This window comes from Astatotilapia calliptera, chromosome 9 (genome assembly GCF_964374335.1).
Source record: "Astatotilapia calliptera chromosome 9, fAstCal68.1, whole genome shotgun sequence".
NCBI classification, from domain to species: domain Eukaryota; kingdom Metazoa; phylum Chordata; class Actinopteri; order Cichliformes; family Cichlidae; genus Astatotilapia; species Astatotilapia calliptera.
In genome coordinates, this window is record NC_137430.1 from 19,073,772 (window position 1) to 19,088,586 (window position 14,815).

Sequence of the window (14,815 nt, forward strand, 5' to 3'; positions counted from 1 at the left end):
AAGGGTCCGCGAATGTGTGGGTATGTGTGTGTGCGTGTGTGTTTTAGGGTTGGGTTTGGAGATAGGGGCGACACCACGGAAACGGTAAGAGGATCTTGTGTAAACGTATGCGTAGTTCTCGATGTGAAATGCACTTTATTTTTGGGGGGATGAAAATGGCACAACAATTTAAGTATCTGCAAAATATAAACGATAATCAACATGCACTAACTTAACTGAGATATTGTAAAAAGAAAAAAAACACATTTGTGTGACCGTGCTGTCTATTTTTCCAAGGTGTTAGTTGTACTTTTTATTGCTTTGGTTAGTTCACTCAACTGAGAGATCTTGTTAATTTTGTATTAAAACCAAACATGTGCTGTGCATAAAACTCCTGCCTGGACTCCCTTTGTTCATCCTTGCCCCTCCCTTTTCGCACTCTTCTGTTTCCCTGGCAACTCCCTTCTTAGCTGTACTGTTCCCATGGAAACTGAAGGGCCAGGTATTTGTCGTTCCTATGACAACAGGGAAGAGACACAGAAACCCAGTAATTTTTGTTCATTCATCATTTTATTTTTCTCTGGGTCAAAGGTTACACAGCTGACACTAGCATATACATGCCCCCGCCCTCCCCAATCCCGATATCCCTCCCTCACAGCAGTGAGCGACAGCAGGCGGCTCAATAGCCTATCATACTCTTCATCAGTAAGTCTCTCATCCATTCTTCCATCCCCAAAGTATTTCAGATGCTCGTTCTGGTCATCTGTTCTGCAGCCAGCTCCTCCATAAATTCCAGTTATTGTCTACACATCAAAGTCTCGCTTGGTGATCTACATCATAAGTGTTTCAGTAAAAATAGTTTTTAAAAAAAAGGTACATTGGTTAGCTCAAGAGGAAAGTTTCTAATAATTCTAACACTCTCAAGCTTTAACTATACATAAAATAACAACCTGTTCTCATTCCCAGGACGTTAAACACTCCTTTTTTTTTTTTTCTTGACCATCCCAGCTTTGCCGTAATGGACGTTAAACACTCCTGTTTGTCTGAGCCGCTGGGCCTCACAGGCACGCACAAAGTGGCATGTGTGTTGCGACGGAGGATCTATCTCATGGTGCTAATAAAAGACCACTTGGCAGCACATTTAAACACACGGCGTAATCAGCATTTTTCAAAATGCAGGATTCATGTTGAGAAGGCCTGTATCTCGACATAATCGAGTGCTTTTTAGCACCTCAATTGAAACGTGAAAGAATCACAGAACACAAAGCCACCCATCCATCTCCCTAATGAGGGTTTTAGAGACGACTGTTATAGGTGTGACCAGAGCTTAAAGCATAATTTATGGTCCTGCAAATGCGTCTGTCTGCATATGTGTTTCTGTTTGAACACCGTACTAAAAAACGTGCTCCTGTCCAATCCTCCGAAATCCCAAACTGCACGCTGCTGGACGCACGCGTAGGTCAAATGCTAATGACAAGGTTTGACGAGTGGGCTGGAATAGGGAGGTGAGTGACAGCGGAGTTCATTGGGAACAAGAAAAGCATGAAATTAACATTAAAGATCAAAACTTCAAGAGCACAAAACATACGCTGGAGCTCATTGTTTTTGACTATTGGTTCCTCTTTAGCTCTTTGTCTGTTAGAAGTTATATGTATGTGTGTGACCCACAGACCGGTTGTACCGCATATTTCTGTACACTGCCTCCATCTGACAACAAACACTCTCCGCAGGCAGACGGGCAGTCCGGACTGCTTTCGCGCTGCCCCCGCTCAAGTATAAAACGCCTAAGCCTCCATTACACTCGTCTGCAGATACGGACACGACAGCAGGGTAAACATTCCTGTTATATTTCTTTGACATCTGCCGCCTAAGGCACAGACTTCAGCCCACGTGGTAATGACCCACATGCTTTTTCACACCTTGTCTAAAGTAACTTGCATGATTAAAAGTAGGTTAAATACCCTCAGCACCACCTCCACGGTGACAACCCCAACAGAGGTTAACAGCTGGGAGTCTCCATCGATCTTCTTTTAAAAGTGACAACTGACATCACTCAGACGCTAGCGGACTTGCAGAAAGTACAGCGCACATTTTAGTTAGGAGTGCGTGGGTGCCATGTACCGTGGCTGAGGCCTTACACCAGCGTCTTTTATCTATCTGTCTATCTTTTTGTCATCTATTCTATTAAGATTTAATAAATGCAAAAATGCTGCAAAATAGAGGACGGGTATCTCTTGGCCTGTGATATTGCCACAGATAGGATGCCAAAGGCCAATTTGTGTGCAACTGTGTGACACGGTGATATATGACAGGATGCTTGTATTTGACGCCCAGGGATGAGAATGTGTTGAAAATAAGCACCTTCACAGGGTTTCTATAGTGTAATAACAGGTAGAGAAACATCCACTGGGGTGTATTCACAATGCTTGTAATGTAGTCATCAGTTCTCAGTGTTAGTGTTTCACAGGGTGGTCAGCATTACATTATATTACTTGTCTCTTTACAGTGTTTATGCATCCCAAATACAACCCCAGATTTTCAGTCTTGGACCATTCAGCTTATATCAACCCACAGCATGTGACTGTGTGTAGGTGTAATGTGTGTGTTTCCAGCAACTAAGCCTGTGACGACCTGTGAACGTGGAAAAGTGGGCGTTTTTCAGGTGTGCGTGAGAGCGATCGACTGCGTGTCTTTTGGTGTGGTTGTTTACGTCTTCGTGTTAATCTGACCAATCATTCTCCTCCAACTCGGAGTCATCCTCCGAGTCGGAGTATTCCACAGCGATGCGTCGCGACAGGATGGTGGCCACGTCATTTCCAACCGGCTCTCTCTTTGCCTGCTGCTCCTGCTGCTCCTGTACTTTCTTCAGCTGTATGCCTGCAGAAAAATATGAAGTGTTTTTTTAACTACACAATTATTACACAAGTTATAAGACAACGTGAAAACTCATAAAAGGCATCGTTAAAAATAAATACATTAAAATAAATGTAAACATGTCCAAAGAGGACAAATTTACATCAAAAGGACACACAGGCACAGTTCTTACCCATACGTATCGCAGCCAGCAGATCGCTGCGGGCGTCGTTGACCGCTGTGGTCTCAGCGGATGCGGCGGAGGACATCTTGTGCGTTGTGGAGTGGGAGGCACCAGCTGGAAGTGGAGGAGGTGGAGGACCAGGAGGAGGTGGAGCAGCCTGGGCTCCAGATACAGGTGGTGGAGGCGGAGCATAGCCGACAGCACCAGCCATTGGTCCGGGAGGCATCGGACCTCCAGGAGGTGAGGCAAAGGCCGTCTGAGCAGAAGGGATGACAGGAGCAGGAGGAGGGGGAGGAGGACCAGTGTTGGCATAGCCGTCCATACTGCGAGGAAGAACAAGAGAGTGAATAGAGTTAACAATAATTTTGTTTTCTGACACTTCTGTGACTTTTTCTTACATTTCCCTCCTTAAAAGTAAAGATGAGCATGATAACGTTGATGTAAATCAAATGTATTCAGCTCCGTATCAGTTCATATCTTCTGGTGGGAAGCCCACAGTTTGAAGACCAAAAAATACTAACTCACTAGGTGGCAGCATTAGCTCAAACTTTACAAGAGTAGACTCAAGTAAGAGATTTGTGCTGGCTTTTTTTAAGTATTTGATACAGCCTAAAATATAAAAAGAAATTATAAGAAGAAAGTTTTACTTTATAAAATAAAATAGGGTCAAAGTCTTCTGAAGCAGCAAAATCACTTTCACTGGCGACCTGTGCAGGAACCTGAACCTGCCTAATGACTGCTGGGATAGCTTCCAGCTCCTCTGGGACCCGAAGCTAAATAAGGAGCTGAGTTGTGCTGGGATTTGATATTTATGTCTCATGTTTCTGATTTGTTTTCTCATATTTAAAGACTGCACCTGCCCATGGGCCCTGAATGTTTTTGTTTGTTCAAAGTCTAAGTGTATCAGCATGTTTAAATTTACATTTTTTTAAATGTAAAATAATGCAAAAGCATTAGCATTGGGCAGAAATGTGAAGAAAATACTGAACTATTAGTGATACAGTGGATAATTAAATACAGCTTATGGCAAAATAAACTGTCTGGCCTACTGTATAGCGTCAGTAGTGATTGGGATGAGGTTCCTGCATATGCACTGTGCATAAAGTTTAAACATATGTATGCAGAATATTTTGTGAAGCTTTTTTGCTTTGCTTATTGCTGGAAAAAGCGAGAGAACTAATAAGCAGACGAATCCATTTACCTGTAGTCCACTGGTGGGAGAGACATAGAGCCACCGTTCATAACCTCAGTGGGTGGAGGAGGCAGTGGAACGTGGTGGTGGTGAGAGCGGCCCAGTGTGCCACCCTGATAGGCCATCATGGTCCTGCCTCTGTTGTCGTGTTCCCCTCCTCCGCGTGGTGCGTGTCCGGCAGTCATCTGGGCAACTAGGGCGCTGGGTGGAGGGCCGGAGTAGGTGTGGGCGTGACCAGCATGGTTCATACTGTTGGGGTAGTGGTGCTGATCCAGCCCGTGTCCCCTGATGAGGAAAATATAAATGCAGCCTCATGCGTAAGAATAAAATGTGATGAAAACTAAGAGCACACTGGTGTTTGCTCATCTACCTGTTCTCTGGTGACATCGAGCCCTCAGAGGAAGCGCCTCTGTCCCGGTGTATGGTGTGTCGATGGTCTGGCCGCAGCTCCTTATCCAAAGCCATCATATTCCACTCCTGCCGACGGTTCCTCGCTTTGCGGACCTTCTTGACCTCCCTCTGTAGTGTCCCATCCACACAGCGCCTCTGCTCCTGGAAGAAAGTAAGCCAATAGGTTTTAGGTGATATTAGGTTAAAATAAGCAGCACTCTTTATTAAGAGTTGTTTAAGATATGAAAAATGTACATTTCTCTATCCATCAGAATCAGTTGGACTAAAAATACAATTTTATGTTGTATGTTTGGTTATCTGCCCAAGAGCACCTCAAAATGTAAAATTGCAAGCACCTGTGTTTGACACCCAAATAAATGCTTAATATTAGACCTGTCCTTGCACACTGTATAATATCCTCTAAGTCAATATGGTACCTTCTGCTTCCTTTTCTCTTTCCTCTTGTCCTCCGTGTCCTGCAGCATCTTTTCTTTCCACAGGTCAAAGAAGTAGGAGGGGTCTGTGTAGAACTTAAGTGCCTCCTTGTGGTCATCCCTACAGAGACGAACCCCGAGAAAGTTATGACGATAAACAACCGCCTCCTTATGCAAAGCCACGTTAAGTAGAATCAGTAAGTGTATTGATCCTTAAGATACAAAGAGATGATGGACACAGTGACAGCATCATTTGCTGGAAATGAGACACGCAAATACAACAGATTCTGAGGCTAATGGAAGAAAAGGAGTGAAACTACTAATAGAGCTCCAGCTTTTTTATCACAAAGAGAACATAACAGGAAACGACAGGATAAGGCAGAGCGATGCCGAGAGAATGGAAAAAAGTGAGCAAAGTGTGTCATGTAGTCAGGATTAGGAGTTGGGATTCCCACTGGAGCAAGACATGCTAAATATGTAATGCACACAAGTACTAAAAAGCACACTGCATAAAGGCAGTGACCAAACATGGTATGAAATAGTACCAATTCTGGTTTTTCACTCTTCATGTAGAAGCAAGAAAAAGCCAATGAAAACCTCCTGAAAATGTTTTAAGATTTAAGCCCTTTTTAAAACCACTGAATTAAAATCTTCGTTGGACTGACACTAACCAAAGTAAGAAAAATAAGAGTCATTTATTATCGCTTAAGCCCATCAAGCTGTTTGGGTGTGTTGTGCCTCAGCAACACCAACCTGTAAGGTGTTAGTATGTTGAGAGGTGGAGGCTTGTCGCTCAGGTTGTACATCTCTTTGACCGGAGTGGGAACGCTGCTCTTGGACACCACCTGCTGGTCCTGAGTGGTGGAGCTCTTGAAGGCCTTCCTCATGTTGATATCTTGCAAGGAAACTAAGAACACAAAAAGAGGAAAAGAGGACAAATGATTCATCATTGGAAGGACAAAAATAGTTTACAAAAGCCATTCAGTACGCAGAACATGAGATCAGCAGGACTTCACCAATGAACGATAGCTTAGTGTGCATCCCCCCCACACCAGACTTCAACCCTGTGACTCACCTTCCTCCACAGTGGAGTCCAGCTGTGTGACCTTGACAGCCAGCCGATCAATGCGATCCTGGAGAGAATTGGCACGCAGGTAGAAGGTGTTGGCCTCATTAAACAGCTCGCCAAATATGTCCTCCGCATGTTTGCCTGGGAAAAAAAAACAGAAGGAGAAAGAGAAATATGAGAGAGAGACTTTTAATCGTTACCTGGAGCCAAGAGAAACCCCTCAGAGACCAAAGTCCAATCAATACACCGGTAATGTGACACAACGTGAAACAGGAGTCTGCAGGAAATGGTGTCTCATACAACTCCATATAGCAACAATCCTCATGAATAATTGATTGTTAGCTGAAAACACACAATCCAAACCATAATATGAATTCGTCTGTGATACAGACGCTACAGTGACTAAAGCAGCTAACCAGGATAGTAAATAACACATTCTCTCCTGCCTCAACAACTGCTGTTACGTAATAAATAAGCCTCATTGTCAATGTTTTAAGTAAAAGTTGAGTACTGATAATGCTCCATCTAAATATAAAGCAGTTTGCTTGTCGTCACCCATTTGATTTTAACAGGTCACTGCTGCAGATGAATATCCAGGCTCTCGCTGTACACATAACCCTCCTCTTTATTTCCATGCAGCACACTCCCTGGCTCAAAAATGGGGCAAACAAGGAAGTTCCAAAAACTGCAGTACCTTAAATGACCAACTCAGGCTGACTCAAAAATCCCCATGGACTCCCATGACTCTTAAAAAACTTTTGGTCTCTATAGCAAATTTGCGGCATTTGTTTTTTGGATCAAGTTTGATTTTTCAGATTTTCACATATGTATAAACAAAACTGACCGATCAGACCAATCCGGTGTGCTCATAGCTAAAACCACACCAAGGTACTGGATGTACAATGATATGACCAGCAAAATGAATAGTAGGATAATACGGTTTTGGCACCAACATGCAGCTAGACGTCGCTTGAGGTTAATCAGCACTCTGAAATTATTTCTCCGCCTTCTTAGATGTGGTCCCAACTCTGCCAACAAGAACTCAAACTGTGCCAGCGACATCCTGAAATATGTACAAAAGCGGCAGTGATACAGCTTCATCTCCTGGATCAAACCATAAAAGTGCCCCTACTGAGCCTTCTCCTGAGAAGTGGATGAACTCAAAATCTTAATATCTTCCTTTTCTTGTTTAGAAACATCAGGAACTGCTCATCATCTCTTAATGCCGACTTTAATTTTTTGACAGTGTGTTTTTGAGGATGGATTTTGAGCAAAAATGACCAACCATCAGCTTTTCAGCTATGAGCACCACCTTCCATCAAGGATGTGCAGAGGAACAGGCCCAGAAAACAGAGGTCATTTCTCGGGTTCCCTGCTTTGTTTTCACTCCCTGACTTTATTCAGGGAGTTTATTCTAGTTCACTTAGCAACAATAATAAAAAAGCCTGCATCACCTATAATTGATCAATTTCTGAGTTTCTTTTAAAGGCACTTGTTCTGGTTGTGTTGTTCAACTTGAGCCCCACCCATGAGTTTCCAGGGTCGCTCTCAAGGTCTTACCCCAGAGCAGATACTTCCTCCTGCCACATATATGGCCCTGAAGAAGTCTGACAGGGGAGGTTCTCACTGTGGGAATGCACATAAAGGTACGGGACACACCCACAAACCGCCTGATGGAAAACTGCCTAATCTTAGCACAGAACTAATGGCTGCAAAAGGCCCTTCACTACAAGACTGTGGATCTGGGCAGTAGTGAAACAGAAACATATTACAGCACAAAACAAAACAGAGCACCTCCGGTACAATTCCAATAAAAATATTTAAACATAAACACTTTGTAACATACAATGTGTGGTATGACAAACACATACTGAGGGCTATTTCTGTCCTTCCCGCTGACAGGATGGGCTGTAAGAAAAACATTTAAAGGAAGGAAGAATCGCAGATCTGGCATGTAGAGCCCCGGTCAACTCTGACCCCTTCAGGGGATTCCTATGGACACTTATACACATGTGCTCACAAACACACACGCAGTGTCTGCAGATATCTCCCCACCAGGCCTGTTAGAGCATTTATATTTAACCCGCACAGCTGCTGTTGAAATACCCACTCCCTGTGCAGGAACTTGACACAATAAGAGACAGAGAATGGATTTGAGGTCAAAGAGATGAGGTGTTAACGTCAGAAAGGACAGTTTAAATTTATGCTGCTGAGTTTCAAAACAAACCTTAAACACAATTGCCATGAAAGCAGAAGGCAACTGTGGATAACGGGGGCAAATGGGAAAATAGCTGCCCTTTGTGCTGTTATAATGTAATGCAATAGAAAGCCAGCATATAATCGATATGAAACACTTCTATACACACACACACACACACACACACTTACAGTCACATGTCCACAGCTATAGATAAGTTCATTTTTTGCGCGCCTGTCTAAAAGGATTACATTTCGACCCTCCGTGTTCCAATGTGAGGCTGCTGCAAGGCCGCTGTGAGCCCAGTGACCTCAGGCTCTATAACCATGACAACGGCCAAATCAATCACAGCTTCGGGATTAACGATGAAAGCATGTGATCTTGGCCCGTATACAAAGAGGCTACACACAGTGTGTACCATCGTCACGCTGAAATTAACGGGGTTACAGCCTGAGGATGCTTTTCATGTTCCCAAAAAACATACTTGTATGCTTTTTTCTACTAGACCCTTTTAGCAGCCTTTTGTTTACCAGGACGGGCGTGCTAGTGTTGGTGAATGTGTCTGTGAATGTGTGTCTTACTCAGGCTGCTGAGCTGACGGATGATGGCGGAAAGCGTGTTGTTCATCACACACTCCAGCTCGCTGCCGATGCCCTCGGGGAGCGCCCCTCGGCAGAGGTGGCGCGGCTCGATGTTTCTCTTCACCAGCGGCATGGTGAGGCTTCACGCCGGCACGCAGACTGCAAGAGAAACAGAACGGCTTTAGACACAAACGCAGGTGAAGTGTCCCAAGTGAGGACATCAAATAAAATGCTGATCACTTTATTGATTACTACTTTGGTCTAAAAATATCAGAAGTTAGAATAGAGCCATAAGCCTGCAACGAACCTTAAATTCAGGGTATAATTTTTACGCATGCGTGGCAGTAAGAGATTGTATTTTGTTGTAAACTGTCCCTGTTTTTCCTATTCTTGCTCTAAAAACGCAGCATTTTGAGATCAAAAACAAACAAAGTGTGGGTGGGCTGTTGACCAGAGAGCGATGACCAAGAGTGTGCCAAAGCCAGGAGACTTCTGTCGACCAGCACGGAGATTAAAGCATTAGGGATAGGAAGATACGACCTGCCAGCTAATCCCAGCGCCAGCTTGTCACCGGCCCAGCTGGAAATCTGACACAACCAGAGATTCGTGGATGTGGTCAAGACCAAAAACAACAAATCCTAACACAAAACCTGCAGCAAACAAACACACCTGCATATCTTTCTCCAGATACACTGCTTTCTCATTTTGCTTACACCCACCGCTACTCTGAACTTTAATTGAACCCTGATTGCCTCTGATCAGACACTCCGAGCCCTCTGTAGTTCAAAAGAGGAGAAATCCCAGAGCAGCCATCTTATCGTTGTCTCCTCCTGCTTCCTGTTTTTGAGGTCTGAGCCTGGCTCCTGTTTCCTGGTCCTCCTCCCTGTGTCACATCTCTCCATCCTGTCCAAACACTTGGCTAGAACAATGTAGCTATGGGAAGAAGCTTCAAGGAGGACAAACAGGGGAGACGGATGGAAACGTGCACAAACACTTGTTTCCAATGAAATATTTTTGTTTCAGATTTGCAAAAAAAAAAAAAAGGAAACAAATTATTAATTTTGATTCCAGAGTTTTTACTTTGCAGATATGCCAAAAAAAGCAGGTTGAAAAGACACAGGAGGCCAGTCAGAAGACTAATAATAGCAAAAGATAAAGGGAACCCCACTAAAATTTAATAAAGACAGCATACTGGAAAGTAGATTTTCAAAAACTCATTAAACCATTAAAACTATAAAACATAGACATCCTATTCTTTGTCAATACTTATGTCACTGCTTTGCTTGCACTCCTCATACCTTTAATACAATAAATTGCCAAAAATACGAGCAGGAGTGCTATCAGTGTCCCAGCAGGAGACTACTGTAATTGCAGATTGTGTAATTACAGCTGTTCACAAAGACAAGGACCACTTGTGTTCATCAAGGCCAATTCCCATCAGCAGACCGCTCATTTGCCCCTGTTTTTTTAGCCAGCGACCCCCTGCAAACCCCTGACAGCCTCGCGCCAACAAGAGAAAACAAAAGGGTAAAATTACACCATCATGTGTTCCCACAAAAGGACCCTGAATAGTCAGCAAGGGCTGGTTTGGCACAGAAAGGCCCAGCTTAGGTTTAGCTTTGTGCATAAACATTTTGGAAAAGCGGCGCTGTCTGCTGCTTAAAAATGAGGTGATGCAAATTAGAAGATTGCATGTTTTTGCTTTTACTGTCTGACCGGCATGACAATCACACTGATGAAGCGAAATAATGAGGGACCGGGAGGGAGGAGGGTGGAGGGGACAGGAGGAGGGATGAGGCCTTGTGCTGCTTGTGGGAAATGGGGGGGGGGGGGGGCAGAAGCAAAAGCATGAGAGAGACATGAGAGAGACACCGAGCGGGACAAGAGTGTGACCGAAAAGATCGAGTGAATGAGACTAAGTGTAAAAGAGAGAGATGTGACACAGCAGAGGCAGACAAAAAGTGTGTGTGTGTGTTTATGTGTTTGTGTTTTTGAGGGAGAAAGAGTGTATCGAGTAGGGGGAGGGGAAGGAACAGGGACCTCGGGGAAGCTGTTGAAAGGTTCCCGGGACAATAGAGCTCCGTTCACAGGGCAACAGCACTAGCTCTCCCATGCATCCTCCCCCTTCCACCTCCTCCTCCTCTTCAACGTTCTTTAAGGGCCCCTGTGCTCATGTGATGAAAGAGTAGCAAGCGAGCGCTCCTCCTTCATCTTCCTCTCACTCAGGGAGGAAGATAGGAGTGAGAAATGGAGAGTAAAGCCTGCTCACAGCTGCAGAGAAGAACACATCTCACTCCCACATCCAGTGTCTGCATCTTCTTAAATTATTACAAAACCCCATGCACAGTAAGTCAGTCACACAAATGGGTACAAACGCACCAGGTAGGCTCTCAAATGTCCCATTAGCTGCATGTAAACAGTCCCATCAGCTGTAAAAATGCCTCTGATCCCTTGATCCGGCACACTTTCCTCCTGCGACATACCCACAACTGTACACACAGAGCTTCCAGAGGACTTTACTACAGACGTGCGAACTCCATTAAGAGCTGAAAGGGAGAGTCATTACCAATTTATGAACCGAGTAGCTTCTTGTGTTGGAGGCTGTTCTGAATAATGCAACTTGGATTACGTCAGGTCACACTGCCCTAAATATGAATAAATATATATATAAAAATATATATATATATTCCTGTTTTAGTATTTCTCAGAGGCACTCATGGTGAAACATTGGTGGTGCCGTGCCTTGGATACAGTGAATCCTACTGGGTGAATAAAAGGCCAGAACATAAGGCTTTCTTTCATTTTTCATTCATTTACTGTTTAATATAATCTGATGACATCACACAGAGTTGTCTAAATTAATTTTGACATGTTACTGAAATATTAAAAGTTTTCCCAGCATATGAAACATGCTGGCACCCATCAAAGAAAAACCATCAGTACTGTGATTAAAAAATATATTTTGAAGCAGTATTATTTTATTTAAAGTGGGATTTCATTTACTCACATATGAAATACATTTCTCCTGTAATTAAATGACCAGACATAACAGGAAAACACAGATCCATGGCAAGAGAATCAACCCTCAGAGGCCCATTTAACCCTTGAGAGTGTTTGTTTTGTACATATTTTTTTTACTTAATAATTCACATGTGATTCTCAATACTTCAGCTTAACCACCCACGGGATCATTCTTACTTACTTCTTACTTCTTCTTACTTCTTACTTGAACGCAAGTCAGTATAAGCCAAAGGGATAATAACCCAATGAGCAAAGAGGCTAACTTATTTGTCAATTAAACAATTTAGATTTTATCAGGAATATACGGAAATCTGTGAGGACTACTTCATTATGCGAGATTTGATGGCTTTTAGAGGCTGTGGGTTAGCACTTTATATTAACTAAGCATTTCTCACTTTGATTTCAGAGTGTTTTATAGATCGGGTCACAGAAAACCAAACTGTCATCATGTCATTCATTATTTCATCTCTAACACTTTATTTGGATTACAGATTGAAAGAATCACGTGGATGTCACGCTGGACTGGATTAAATGCGCTATTTTGATGATTTATGGATTAAAATCCACCCACACAAACACACACACACACACACACACACACACACACACACACACACACACACACACACACACTCCTTTTCTCCACAGACGGATAAGCGCACATTCACACACGCTCACACGCGCGCAGGCGTAAACTGATGGCAACCGCGATCAATCAGTGTTCCGCACCATCGCTTCCCGTTACCGATGGGCTGACCCACATCTGTTCATCTACCTCCGTCCCTGTGAGTTTTTGCACCGGTTCTAATATGAAATTTAAATAGCTGTTTTTTTGTCCAGGCGCCTAATACACTGAACAAAACGCCGGTGTACCGCCAGCATCAGTCATATGCTTAAAAAAACATTAAAGTTACCCTGTAATTGTTTTATAATATTCAGTGTTTGAGGCTTTAAGTCCGTTTATTATCCTCAAATCGGGGTCCGCTCCAACTGACCACTTAGCTAGCTCATGTCCAGTGGTCGACTTCATAGTTTGGACTAATGAGACAAAAATAAGCAGAAATACCCGCACAGATTTCACCATTATGATAAAGGGTGTTATTATTCGCTGTAAAAAGTATCATAAGGCCCTCACCAGCACTTGAAATATTAGAAGAAATCAGCCCGTCCGCATGTCCCGTTAGATACTCCTATTAGCTCTGCCATCCTGTGTCCCCCAGCCCGTCTGGCCACTCCGGGGAAAATTCTTTGAGGACGGGGGCACGCCCACGGACCATATTCACCAATCAGATGTCCAAGAATAAGATTTAGCGTTTGATAGACGTTAAAGCCAACCAATGGCTTCTTTGATATATAATGAGTGACAGGGAGACTCCCCGCTAGATAGCCGTGTTGAGCTGGAAGAGGGCGGGGCTAAGGTTGGGCGTTGCTAAACAGCTTAAGGAGCATTTTTTCCTCCCTTTCACCTATCCGGGTCTGATACTTGTCAAAATTAGAGGTGCTGTAATTTATCTTCGACTCTCTCGGTGATGTGTAGACATGTAAATAACCTAAAATAACACCTAAAAACTAAAAAACTTTTTAAAAAATGTATTTAAAAAAACAACAACGAGATAAAGCATCCTTTTCGGGGTTAGTGAGATTCTCAGATTGATGCTGAGGATGGAGAGTATTGTATAACAGAACAAAATAGCTAGGCCAGCATCCTGCAGGAAGCGGTTCAGTGAGGACTGGCTATACTTAGATCAGTGGTTCAGTCTCTCAGGTATGTTTGTGGAGAAAAACAGCCATCAAAGCAAAAGAAAAACAAGGATGCAGAGAACTGTCTCTTTTCTGTAGACAGGATTTGGTAAACTAAAAAGGGGAGTTTCAGTATATAAACTGCACTTCTATTCCTGGATAAAGCCTAAATTTATTAAGCAGCTGCTACTTTGTAACAAACACATAATTTAGACAAATATGTGACCAAATATGGGAATTTATGCTAGTTCATATGGACCTCTGAGACAAAAGAACTCTTATTTAATTTGAATGTTTAGTAACTGTGTGAGGCTATCATATCAACATGGACCACACAAGAATTAAGATAGTTCTAAAGGTAAAAGTGAGTCCAACTCAGACAGACCTTAGTCACATGGCAAAGTGTAATTAATGAAATGTCCTAAGAGTGTATATTATCATTTAAATCAAGGGTGCAAAACATTAGGCCCGGGGCCAAGGGATTGTGGTCTGTAGAAGACTACACTCCAACCCACTTGATGTGATTTTACAAGTGTTAGAGCTTTCCCTACTGATTAAGACCACCGCCCATGGCCATCCATACCACACCAAAGTACGAGGGCACTTTCTGTGAATGAATGAAAACTCTTTACTCTAAAATGATAATTACAGGAGCAACGATCTACTAGAACATTTTCTTGAACATTACATGTTTATCATGTTTCATTGGTGTCACACCCACTTCACATCAAAGCATCAAACAATTTAACATGAATTTAGCTGCACATCTGTGATTTAAATATCTGAATTTTTGGGGCCACAAAATTGCAGTTGGTTGACTTTTAATGGGTCCTATTTTCTTTTTATACATTTTGTACATTAATTTAAAAATTTAATAATCTGAGAATTTAACAATGAAAACAGTGGTTAGTTGACGGCCTTTTTAAACATGATTCAGCTAGATCTCTACTATAATAACCCATTATTGAGCAAGATTTCATATAGGCCTTATTAAATAAATAAAATTCAGGACTGATTTGATTTTCTCTCACTGTGGTAATGTCAAGTGCACATATTAACATCTGGGTGGTTAAGTTTTTTTTTTCTGTCCGTTTTCAAACAGCAGTACTTTGTGAATGCCTCGTGCTACCACGATGCATCAAATATCATCAGCAAAACTCGTCTTCTCTTCTTTC

General features: G+C 42.8%; 1 protein-coding gene across 2 annotated transcripts; it reads right to left on the reverse strand.

Moving 5' to 3' along the window:
• Window positions 1-530: 530 nt before the first annotated feature.
• On the reverse strand, window positions 531-13,175 carry wasf3b (WASP family member 3b). Of its 2 annotated transcripts, none has more exons than XM_026179557.2 (9): window positions 13,036-13,175; window positions 8,880-9,038; window positions 6,108-6,242; window positions 5,786-5,939; window positions 5,036-5,153; window positions 4,579-4,760; window positions 4,218-4,493; window positions 3,026-3,339; window positions 531-2,856 (listed from the first exon to the last, which is right to left on the reverse strand). In XM_026179557.2, exons 2-9 carry the CDS (start codon window positions 9,010-9,012, stop codon window positions 2,699-2,701), a joined length of 1,470 nt encoding a protein of 489 aa, XP_026035342.1. In that variant the 5' UTR covers window positions 9,013-9,038; window positions 13,036-13,175; the 3' UTR covers window positions 531-2,698. The 2 variants fall into 2 exon arrangements, with proteins under 2 accessions (XP_026035342.1, XP_026035343.1); XM_026179558.2 differs by lacking the exon at window positions 13,036-13,175 and adding an exon at window positions 9,187-9,303.
• Between the last annotated feature and the right edge of the window lie 1,640 nt (window positions 13,176-14,815).